Raw genomic sequence first — 12,821 nt, forward strand, 5'->3', positions numbered from 1 at the left:
AAAGAAAAGAAAGGAAAATACTGTCTACACACCAAATCAACGGGCTAAGATAATCCTAATAATAATAATAATAATAATAATGTTATTTGTTTTACGTCCCACTAACTACTCTTTTACGGTTTTCGGAGGCGCCGAGGTGCCGGAATTTAGTCCCGCAGGAGTTCTTTTACGTGCCAGTAAATCTACCGACACGAGGCTGACGTATTTGAGCACCTTCAAATACCACCGGACTAAGCCAGGATCGAACCTGCCAAGTTGGGGTCAGAAGGCCAGCGCCTTAACCGTCAGAGTCACTCAGCCCGGCTATAAGATAATCCAGGAAAGTGCTAATAATACAGACGTTGCTGATGTTAAGCATTATAGTGTTATCAGAAGTAAAAGGAAACCAATGAATACCATAAAGCCACTTGAAGATGAAAATGGAAATCTGGTTAGGACAGAAAGTGACATGAGAGAAGTCCTGAAAAACCATTTCAACCACCTACTGAATAGACCAGTTCAAGAACAAAACACGGAACCGGAAATCCAAGCCTACAATGAGGAACCTCCCATCACCTGGACAGAAACTGAGACAGCCTTAAAATCTATGCCTAAAGGAAAATCTTCAGGTGCAGATGAAGTGAATGCAGACATGATAAAGGCAGCAGGCATCCAGGGTATACAGTGGCTGCAGAGAGTACTAAATGCCATATGGACAGACAACAAAATACCTGCAGATTGGATCAAGGGCGTTGTAATTCCCCTGTTTAAGAAAGGCAGCAGACAGAAACCCACCAACTATAGAGGAATAACACTGCTGTCTCATGGGCTAAAAATTCTAGAGAAGATCATAGAAAGGAGATTGAGAACTATCATTGAACCACAGTTAGAAGAGGAGCAATATGGATTCAGAAGTAGGCTAACAGATCAACAACAGATCTAATTTTTAGCACCCACATGCTGATGGAAGTGTACTGGGAGAGAGACAAGAACCTCGTCATTGTATTCCTGGATATAGAAAAGGCCTATGATAGTGTTATAAGATCTGGGAGTGCCTGAGGAAAAGAAATGTGCCTGAAGGACTAGTAAGGAAAATTCAGATGTTGTACAAAGACTGTACTAGCTGTGTACAAATTGGGGAAGGTCAATCATCATGGTTTGAGACCAAGAGTGGAGTTCAACAAGGAAGTGCACTGTCCCCACAACTGTTCATCACTGTTATGGACAATATAATGAAGAATGTCAAGGAAAAGTTAAGTGAATTACTATATGCGAACTTTTTCTTGAACCCGATTTTTACGGGGTGAGGGGTAAGGAGGGAGTGCTGACGGTTCCAGTTATACTGCAAACTGGATGGAAATAAAATCTGAATTCAATCGATAATATGATCGATCGATATGAATTTTCTGAACATTTATTACCTTACGCCAACAACTCTATCACTTTACAATGGCGAAAAATGAGAGTATCCTCCTATTCAATACATCATACATTCCGTCATTAGACGGAGCAAACAAATTCAGACATGTTTCGGCTCGCTTGAGCCATCTTCAGTGAAAAAAAAAAATTAGGGGGGTTGGAATAATTTACATAATATAAGTTGAAAAAATGCTAAAAAACATAATGAAAGAGCAAATGAAAAAACAAACAAAAGAGAGCCTAGACGTAAACAAAATTCGCACAAATATACAATATTTACATCAATATGCAGAGCAAAAAACAACTTATTGCAACAAAATTCAGTGAAACAGGTGTTAATTTGAAATAATAATTGATACTAAAAACTGTGTTAACCTAAGAAACAAGGGAATGAGAAAACAAATGATGCAGATGGAAATGAATAATAGTAGCACATGGTGAGGTTGTGGACCTCATAGTTTACAAATTATTGGTTTATAAAAATGACAAAACAGTTTGAAATTGCTGTCAAAATCATCCTAGTGGAAACCCATCACATCAAATTGGTCAGGAGGAGAGCGGGAGCAAACATTTTTGAGAGTAACCAAGCTTGAATTAACCTCCAGGCGAAAAGCCTGTGACAAGGAGAAAAAAACACCATGAAATTTAAGGATTTAGAAATAGCAGCATTCTTAATATCTTCTCAATCTAGCGGTCCCTTTCTTCATTATTGTTTCATAATGTTGGCTGGTGTTTTGCCTTATTATAGAGGGGTTGGAAGGGCCGCATATAAAAATATGAGAAGCTGTGTTAGGTAGAAGACAGATGCATAGTAAATTGTAGTAATCTAGTGGAAACCGTCAATGAAGTTCTAATCTGTAATGGAAAAAAATGAGGTTGTATGAGAAACATGGGTTGATAAGTAAAAAGTGTGGAATGGTTGTGAAGAAAGCTTAAACTTACGGTGTGCAGTAGGGGGTTGTCCTCTCTAGTGGCCTGGCTTTCTCAAAGTAACGGTCTCGTTCGCGTGATCGAGTCTATTGTTGGTTCGGCTGTTTGCTAGGATGGAAGGAGCGGAGGGGGAAGGGGAGGTGTAGGGCTGGTTTGAGGAAGGGAGGGGTGTTGAGTTGGAGGTGGGTTTGTTTGGCAAATATAAGGAATGAATGTTTCAAGAGGATGTTAGTTTACTCGCTGACTTCTAAAGCTCGAATGGTGTGGCCTTCTCAAAGTGATGGTCTCGGTCGCGTGATCGAGTCTATTGTTGGTTTGGCTGTGTTTGCTAGGTTGGAAGGAGCGGAGGGGGAGGGTTGGTGTGAGGAGGGGGGGGAGGGGGGAGGGGGGGGAGTGGTGGTGAGTCGGGGAGATGGAGGTGAGGTTTGTTTGTGTTATGGAAATTCTGACAAATGTATGGAATGAATGTTTCAAGTAGAATGTTCTTTTTCTCGCTGACTTCATTTAAATTGTGAGTGGGGTTCATAAACTGATCTAAATCGATGTGGATGCTCTCGAGAACGTTGAGCAAGGTGCCTTTTTGCTCATAATGCAAGATCTTCAGGTCTTTATCTATTGAAGTGTATTCGTGGCTGGATGCTTTATGGTGTTCGCTCATAGCTGAAAAACGATTATATTTGAGAGCGTTGCGATGTTCGGCGTATCTTATGACAAAATTGCGGCCTGTTTGACCTATGTAGCTGGAATTACAGGATTGGCACTTTAATTTGTAAACTCCGGAGTTCATATATTTGTTGTTGATGTTGCTATTGTTATTGTTGACAGTGTGTGGATTGAAAATGAGTTTGGAGTTGGTGTGGGAGGTTCTGTAAGCTATTTTGATGTTGTGTTTCTTGAAAATATTAGAAATTTGGTAAATGCTACTATTATTGAAAGTGAATGTGGAAAATTTTTCTTTTGGAGCGGAATCTTTTACTAGGGTAGTCTTGGGTCTGCTTTTGTATCTATTGATGATTCTGCTGATGAAGGTTCTATTGAAACCATTGTGTTCTGCAATGTTGTAGATGGTATTAATTTATTTTTTGTAATTCTTGCGAGATAAAGGGATAGTTAATGCTCTGAGGACCATGCTATTGTAAGCTGCTTTTTTATGTATGTCTGGGTGCACAGAGGTCTGATGGATGGTATTGATGGTGTGGGTGGGTTTCCTGTATATATTGAAGGATAAAGTGTCGTTGCTGTTGCGCATAATGGTTAAGTCCAGGTAATTAAGGGCTTTATTGTTTTCTGACTCTATGGTGAATTTTATATGTGGGTCAATAGAGTTGAGAAATCCAAGTACTGTGTTGCTGTTAGTAACGTGGGAGTCTAAAATAACAAAGGTGTTATCTACAAAGCGTGTCCAGTGTTGAATGCCATTGATCTTGCCAATGATGTGAGAATGTTCTAAATGATCAATGTAGATGTCTGCAAGGATTCCTGAAGCTGGTGACCCCATGGGAAGACCTATCTGTTGGTAAATGACATTATTGAAAGTGAAGAAATTGTTGTTCAAAGTAAATTCCAGAATTCGAATAAATTCATCTATTTCGCCTATACTTAAATTGCTGAATTTGGAGAGATTGTTTTTGATCAATTGTACGGTGCTGTTAACGGGAACATTAGCGTACATGTTAGTAATATCAAAAGAATGAAGAGTGTGGTGTTTGGATAAATTAAAGTGTTTGATCTTATTGCAGAATTCTAAGGGGTTCTTTACTGATGTGTTGGCTTGAAAACGATAGTGTGATTTGAGGAATTTGTGAATGAATCGAGATACTTCATAGGTCGGACTGTTTCTGAAATTGATAATGGGTCTTATGGGGATGTCTGTTTTATGGATCTTGGGTAGCGCTTTGGCTGTGGGAAGTTTCGGATTCATGATAATCATTTTGGATTTTTCAAGGTCATTAAACAGAAATGAAATGTTCTTGATGATGGTTTCTAGGTCTCTTTGTATTTTATTAGTTGGATCTTTTTTAGAGGTTATGAAGTTGTTGTCTGCAAAAAACGTGTGTGCTTTATTAACATAGTCACTTTTGTCCATGATTACGGTAGCATTTCCTTTGTCGGCTTTTGTTATAATTAAGTCGTTTTGTTTCACTTTTTTCTTAAGTTTGTTTACTTTAGCTACGTGCACTGTGTTGGGTTTAATGGTTTGTTGTTGATTGAGGATGGAAGATAGCTTGTGTTGACTTCATATCGGACCTCTTCTTGTATATTTATTGGTAATTTATTAATGGCCAGTTCAGATTCAGCTATGGTGGAAATTAAATTATCACGGTTAGAAGGATTACCCCAATTATGTTTAGGTCCCTTGCTCAGCACATCAAGATCATCGGCGTCAAGAATGATTTTACTTAAGTTTACTACAGGTTGGTGAAAATCATTAGGCCTTGTGCTATTTGAGTTGTTATGTTTGCTAAGCATTGTTTTTGTTTTTGAAAGAGCATTCCATTTCTTGTCAAGTGTGTTTTGTTTCTTTAACAAAGTGAGGTTAAACTGATTCAGCACTAGGGAGCTCAGGGCTCAAGAAAAGGTTCGCGTATAGTAAATGCAGTGGCCTTTGCTGATGATATCATGATTTGGGGTGAAACATAAAAGGAAGTACAGACCAGACTCTATGTATGCAAATCCCAGTTCCAGGAATATAACCTCAACATCAGTGAGACCAAGACAGTGGTGATGGTACTCAACAGAGAAGAGCGTCCAGCAAGTGACCACCAGCTAGTGTGTGGATAGTTTTCCTTACCTTGGAAGTGTAATCTCCAGTGATAATTTGGTCGGAAAGGAAATTATAAACAAGAGTGCAAAAGGGATCAGAATTCTACCAACAAGTAAGAACATTTTTATGGGATGACATGATTCCAAAACTGGCCAAACTGATGATGTTTAACAGCTGTTTTATACCAATATTGACCTATGGTATTGAGGCGTGCACCCTCACAAAAAAAAGAATTCATCAAGACCGCAAGCATGAGAGATGAAATTTGTTAGATCCACCATCTCTCGGTAAACTGTTTGAACCAAGAAGCATAATGGAAGGAGATTTAGAAAATGATGAACTCTCCCGGCTAATAAAGCAAATTCCCATCTTACGAGAACTTTCAACGTCAGAATACCTTGAACCATACACTGTGTTTAGGGATCTAGTTACTAATTCATGTAGAGCAGGTAGAGATATTGATGTGCTTGCCATTCTTCTTTCCCTGAAACCAGAATATGAGCATTTTCTGGAAGCTGCAGTGAAGGCTTTATGGATCCCAGTCAGTAATACTGATAGTGAGAGGGCATTCTGAACATAATGTAATGTCTGATAGAACAGCTCTGACTCCCAGTAATATGGAACTCATGGTATCTGTCTTTTTTCAGCTGATATGTAAATTATATACTTAGGCTAGGCCATACTTGTTACTGACAGCTGATATAAATTTTTTTAAACTTCCATGCTTTGATATAATGTGTAATACTGTATGTGTTTTAAGCAGAAGCGTAACTCATGTATTTATATACTTATGCAAAAATACAATGCTGTTATACTGCAAATATGCTATCAACTAAGTTATTGATTTACCTTTTACAGCTGAAAAGTGGAAATAAAATTTTGCAAAATTATTGACAAAATAAAATAAAAGTAGCTAAAAATATACCAAAAATAACTGTTAAAAATGATGAAACTTTGCAAAAAATTTCAACACAAACAGGTGCCTCTAACCATCCAGAAGACCAAGATGGACAAGTTAAGAAATGAGGAGGTGAAAGAAGCCGGAATAAAGACATCCCTATCAGACAGAATCGGCACATCCAAACTATGGTGGTACAGGCATGTGATGAGGATGGAGCCTGCAAGAACAACCAGAATAAGTTTGGAAAGATAGGTGGAGGGGAAAAGACCTGCAGGAAGACCTAAAACCTGATGGATGGACATGATCAAGGTTGATCTAGTTACTAGGGGATGGACAGTGGATGATGTTCTCCAAGACAGGAGAAGGAAGAAGTGGAAGAGGCACATAAACAGTACCCGGGAAACTGGAACTGTACAATGATGATGATGATGATGATGATGATGATGATGTTGAGCCATCCATGATCAAAGATTACAAAACCACCTTCTCCAGTTTGACAAATAACCAAGAGAAGTGGAAAGTGACAACATATAGTACGGTACCATATAAACTATAACTAAGCAACACTCCAAGTGGTCTGGTCACCGACACGTTTCACTTCCGACAGAAATGGATTCTTAATCAATGGGTGCTTAAATGTGCTTATGAAGATGACATACCAATAAAAGCTCCTAAGGCAAAGGACAATGAGAAATATGTAGCATCCATTGATCCCCATCATCGCCGATACTTTGAAGACCCGATGCAGAAATACGGAGCGCATAAGGAGAAATATGCTGAATCACACTATTGTGAACACATTTAAGTCAAAATAAGTGTTGTTTTTATATTGCTAACTTAATTTGGGCTCTGTTATTGTGATGGTGCACATCCTGGAATGCAGCGACTTCCAAAACAGCACAAAAACAAGATTTTAAGCTTTACAATTAAACCATTCGTTGAATTTTCCTGATATGAAACAAGGTTATGTATAGGCCTACATGTATTAGTTAGCTGCACACAAAATATCAGTATAATAAACTAAATAGTTTCAGAGAAATACAAAAATAATTGATTTTCTCAGAAGTAAGGTTGGTGGACGTGTGCTGTTCTAGAAGTCATGGCTTCAATTGGAAATTTATTGAACATCTCCCTTGGTAAGTTATTCCAATCCCTAACTCCCCTTCCTATATCTTCATATTGCGATCTTTCCTACTTTTAAAGACACCACTCAAACTTATTCGTCTACTAATGTCATTCCATGCCATTTCACCACTGACAGCTCGGAACATACCACTTAGTTAAGCATCTCGTCTCCTTTCTCCCTAGTCTTCCCAGTCCATACTTGGCAACACTTTTGTAACGCTGCTCTTTTGTCGGAAATCACCCAGAACAAGTCAAGCTGCTTTTCTTTGGACTTTTTCCAGTTCTTGAATCCAGTAATCCTAGTGAGGGTCCCATAGACTTGAACCATACTCTAGTTGGAGTCTTACCACAGACTTATATGCCCTCTCCTTTACATCCTTACTACAACCCCTAAATACCCTCATAACCATGTGCAGAGCTCTGTATCCTTTATTTACAATCCCATTTATGTGATTACCCCAGCAAAGATCTTTACTTATATTAACACCTGTTCGCCATACACGTGTTCAAGGGACATTGATATGTACAGAAAGTCGCCGTGTGCTGGTAGTAGGACTATGCTGCACCATTTCAACAATGTGTTGTTGTTCCTGCACAGATTGTTGAACTACATGTTCAGAAGAAAATGGGAACTTGGAAGAATACCTGTTTCACACAATGCGATGAAAACTCTGGTAAACACTCTACGATCAGGAATTCGACATGTCGGAAAGTGCCGACAGTATTCCTCGACAGCACCAGAGCACTACCATCGCAAAAGACGTTAACATACACCATATATGCATAGGCTATTTATCATTAGTGTAGATGTGTGGCGTTTTAGCCAGCGCATGCACAAACAGTGTTAACTGACGTTTCTCTCTGATACGCCTCAATCCCTCGCACTACTTCACTCACAACACACGGTGAACAACTGTGCATTCAATGGGCTAAATTACAGTAATGGCAGAAAGACATCCCGAACAAAGAAGTTAGAAGCAACGAGGTAGGATGGACTAGAATAAAATAAAGAGGTTGGGTGGGTAAGACACATACGTGCGCATCACTAGCCCAAAAACAAATGTACATTAAATGTGTTCTATCTCGTAAACCATATGAAGTTTTTTGCTTCAAATGATTGTTCCTGTCATATCCCTGAATATTGACCATTACTCCTGGAACACCCTGTACATTTTGTTTATTTACATTTCTCTTGATTAGGGACTTTGAGAGACAATAGACATCCTGAGTGGTCTGTAGGGACATTGTAGAAAAAGAGTTGGCGACAATGATCTGATACCTATTTCTATAGTAGGCTCAGTGAATCTCAGCCCTTATCCTATTCACAGTGGAAATTTCTTGACTGTCTGACAAAGAATAAAACTCACATTCTTCAGTATGAGCCAAGCACACTTCTACCACATGGGTTAGGGAAATCCGCACCGCCACCACCACCTCAAAACCTCCTGCTTTTGTGCAAGTAATAGGCCTAGGTAAAATTTAAAGACGCCCTCCCTCGTGTGCATTGCTTACACCGCTCCGGCAGGCACCACTGTGTGATACTCTTTTGTTGCTAGGGACGCACCAGTACTTAAGTTTGCTGGAACTGCTACCAACTGCAGACATTAAAATACATTTAATTTTTCTCAGAATGTTCAATGCCTGTATTATGAATGTCAGAGAGTTAAATATTAAGTCTTTTCCATCTTCCTTGACAAATTCTCTATTTTTGGGGTAGAAATTCAGTAACTGCTGCCCAAGTTTAAACAGAAATTATACTTCATAACAAAACATAGCTTCTCCCAGAAGAACTCTCTCATACAGCTCAGGAGCAGCAGATTATCTTTTAAAAATATTCTATCACCAGTCAATGGCAAATTTCTCATAAAAAATTTAATGACATTTTTTTTTTTTTTCAAACTGGCTTTACGTTGAACCAACACAGATAGGTCTTAAGGTGAGATTGGGATAGGAAAGGGTTTTGAATTGGAAGGAAGCAGCCATGGTCTTAAGGTATAGACCCAGCATTCACCTGGGGGTGTGAAAATGGGAAGCTAAAGAAAACCATCTTCGGGGCTGCCGACAGTATGGCTCAAACCCACTATCTCGTGAATGCAAGCTTACAGCAGCAAGCCCATAACCGCATGGCCAATTTGCTCGGTGATGAAAAGTTTTGCGTTAGTACGGAACCAAACTCATGTAATTTCATAGTATTACTACAATGAAGAAGGCAGGTTCTAGAAAAGCAATACCAAGCATGGATAGTTCATGCAATTTCAAAATAGACTATGTCACATGGGAAAGACCATTGCACATTGAAAACTTCATGCATGTTATTGCTGTCAGTCTTCAGCAGGTAACAACCTAGCAAATACGCAGTATAATTGCAAATTATGCTAGTCAACCAACCAATGATATGACAAATACAATTTTCAGGGTTTTTTTGGTTTTTTTCCTGTTAATCCATTAGCCAGAGAGATTTGCAGATTTTGTACCAGGTTAAGAAACTAAAGTAATAACTGACATGCAATACAAATAACCGATGCTAGTTCCCGTACTTTTATAAAGGCTGATTCATTCTGGATGTAACTTCTCTGTCTACATGAAGAATGTAAACCCGGGAATGAGTTCATTTTCGAACTACCGACTCCGTAGTGTAGTTGGTTAAGCATTTGCCTCTTATCCACGACGTTTTGTCGCATGATCTAATCTGACTCAGTCGTTTGGTATTACAAAGGTGCTAATATGCGAGAGACGTGCATACAAACATGTTTAGAGAACAACTTTGCCGGGGTCCCATAAAAACAGAGCAGCTTACGGGATGTTCAACTTACAGCGTGATTAACTGTAAGAAATCATAATAGTGGCTCAGAATGATACAGTTGACGAACTATTCCAAAACTAGTGATGATAGCGATGCCAGTATAACAGGAATATATATGAGGGTGGACACGCGTGAAAAGCAATCATTTCAAGGCCACAACACATAACCTTACTTCTCCTATACACTATAACAAATAAAATTTTATTCACTGATATGTTTTGAGTCATTACTCCCACGGCAATAAAGTAATAACCTGCGGGGTCAAATAGTTCCTCACCGTAATTGCACATCACTAGGATCCCTCCCAATGAGTTTCTTTATGTGTTCGTCCACTCCCTTGAGATTGTCTTTGGCTTTCTCCAACTCTGCTTGTAAAGCACCGAACGATTTCATAATTTCAGTCGTCATGGTGAAGCTGCAAGTATACGCTTAGAAACTAATCTCCAGTATATTACAATATATGCACACCGTAAACTACAAAATCTTCACCTACACCGATCAAACAACAACAACAAGAATGAATATCGGTGGTGCCACCTGATCAGCCATACTCCGCGCAAAAGAAAATTTGACAATCGAATGATTTAGCCACAAACTAACAAATAAAATTATCCGTATGTTGAGGTAAATTTTAGAAGATAATACTCTATGTTCGTAATAACTCGAAATCTCCGTTCGTTTATCAAAATGTTATGAAGGATAGTTCCCTACTGTTAGCATAAAGAAAAATTCCCCCAGATGATGATCAAGTCGATATTAACATAGGGTGAGAAACTGAAATCGAGTTTGTACCAGAATATTGCGCATTCTGTACCATTATTTTCTTTCATTTGTTTGGTAGGCGGGGAGGGTTATTCACAGTTGTAAATAGATTAATGTAATGCAGTTCTTTTCTTATAGCTTTTATCTCTATTTCATACGTCGTCCTTCATTCTCTGCAAATGGTATAGTAACAAGTAACATACAAAATGTTGCACGCTTCTCTAAAGGTGCAAAACAGGGTTACCAATGTAGCCGTTCTGTAGTTAGATCTGGGTAAATTTGATCACCATGTTATCATACTTCTTGTGTAAATTGTTTTTCAGGCATTTAATATATTTTGATGTTTTAACTGATTCTCTACAAACTATACAGGTTGGCGTATTATTATTATTATTATTATTATTATTATTATTATTATTATTATTATTATTATTATTATTATTATTATTATTATTATTATTATTATTATTATTATTATTATTATTATTATTATTATTATTATTATTATTATTATTATTATTATTATTATTATTATTATTATTATTATTATTATTATTATTATTATTATTATTATTATTATTATTATTATTATTATTATTATTATTATTATTATTATTATTATTATTATTATTATTATTATTATTATTATTATTATTATTATTATTATTATTATTATTATTATTATTATTATTATTATTATTATTATTATTATTATTATTATTATTATTATTATTATTATTATTATTATTATTATTATTATTAACATCATACATACATCATTATAGACCGTTATGTTCTTGTAGTTCTGCAAATCTGTGTTATGTATATGTACTGTAAATACTCTCTAATCAACTCTTGTACGTCTGCAACTTTTATGTTATGTAATTGTAAATAATCTTAAATCTATTCTTGTAGGTACTTCTGCAACTCTTATGTTATGTAAATGAAAATACTCTGTAATCTATTCTTTGCAACTTTCATGTTATGTAAATGTAAATACAGTCAGAAATAATTCTCTGTAATCCTCATATTGATGATGTACATATTTTATATATTGTATGTGTTTATATGCTCAACCATTTACTAATAATCTTATATACACAAACTATATTTTGATGTGTAAGTGCCCACCAGTATGTAATGTCCTGTACAATTCCTATGTATGAGCCTGCAGGCTCGTTGGAATTAATTGAAATAAATGAATGAAATTAATGAAATGAATGCCTTTCAGCGTTCAGTCTGTAAGCCTCTGTAAATTTACTAAATATCGCCACAATCCTCTATTTGCAAATAGTGCTGTGGCCTCATTTGGTTCCATTAAAAATCATTAGAAACTGAGTCTAACCACCGTCGTCTTGGTCTCCCTCTACTTCTCTTACCTTCCATAACTGAGTCCATTATTCTCCTAGGTAACCTATCCTCCTCCATTCGCCTCACATGACCCCACCACCGAAGCCGGTTTATGCGTAAAGTTTCATCCATCGAGTTCATTCCTAAATTAGCCTTTATCTCCTCATTCCAAGTACCCTCCTGCCATTGTTCCGTCCTGTTTGTACCAGCAATCATTCTCACTACCTTCATGTCTGTTACTTCTAACGTATGAATAAGATATCCTGAGTCCACCCAGCTTTCACTCCCGTAAAACAAAGTTGGTCTGAAAACGGACCAATGTAAAGATAGTTTCGTCTGGGAGCTGACTTCCTTCTTACAGAATAATGTTGATCACAACTGCGAGCTCACTGCATTAGCTTTACTAAACCTTGATTCAATCTCACTTACTATATTACCGGTACCATCCTGGGAGAACACACAACCTAAATACCTGAAGTTATCGACCTGTTCCAGCTTTGTATCACCAATCTGACATTCAGTTCTGTTGAATTTCTTATCTGCTGACATCAATTTAGTCTTTGAAAGGTTAATTTTCGTACTATACTCACTGCACCTACTTTCAAGTTCCAAGATATTAGACTGCAGGCTTTCGACACAACCTGCCAGCAAGACCAAGTAGTCAGCATAGGCCAGATTGCTTACTACATCTCCACCAAACTGAATCCCTCCTGCCATTTTATACCTTTCAGCAAATGATCCATGTAAACTACGAACAACAAAGGTGAAAGATTACAGCCTTGTCTAAC

The 12,821-nt window shown here is 37.4% G+C and overlaps 1 protein-coding gene across 1 annotated transcript in view; it reads right to left on the reverse strand.

The window, feature by feature from the left end:
* Positions 1 to 10,460, reverse strand: part of Pnn (desmosome associated protein-like protein pinnin) — a 105,098-nt gene extending 94,638 nt beyond the window's left edge. Inside the window, exon 1 of the mRNA XM_067156112.2 lies at positions 10,199 to 10,460. Coding sequence (XP_067012213.2) covers positions 10,199 to 10,329 — 131 coding nt within the window. The 5' untranslated portion in view covers positions 10,330 to 10,460. The remainder of the gene's footprint in view (positions 1 to 10,198) is intronic.
* Between the last annotated feature and the right edge of the window lie 2,361 nt (positions 10,461 to 12,821).

Source organism: Anabrus simplex, chromosome 12, assembly GCF_040414725.1.
Source record: "Anabrus simplex isolate iqAnaSimp1 chromosome 12, ASM4041472v1, whole genome shotgun sequence".
NCBI lineage: Eukaryota > Metazoa > Arthropoda > Insecta > Orthoptera > Tettigoniidae > Anabrus > Anabrus simplex.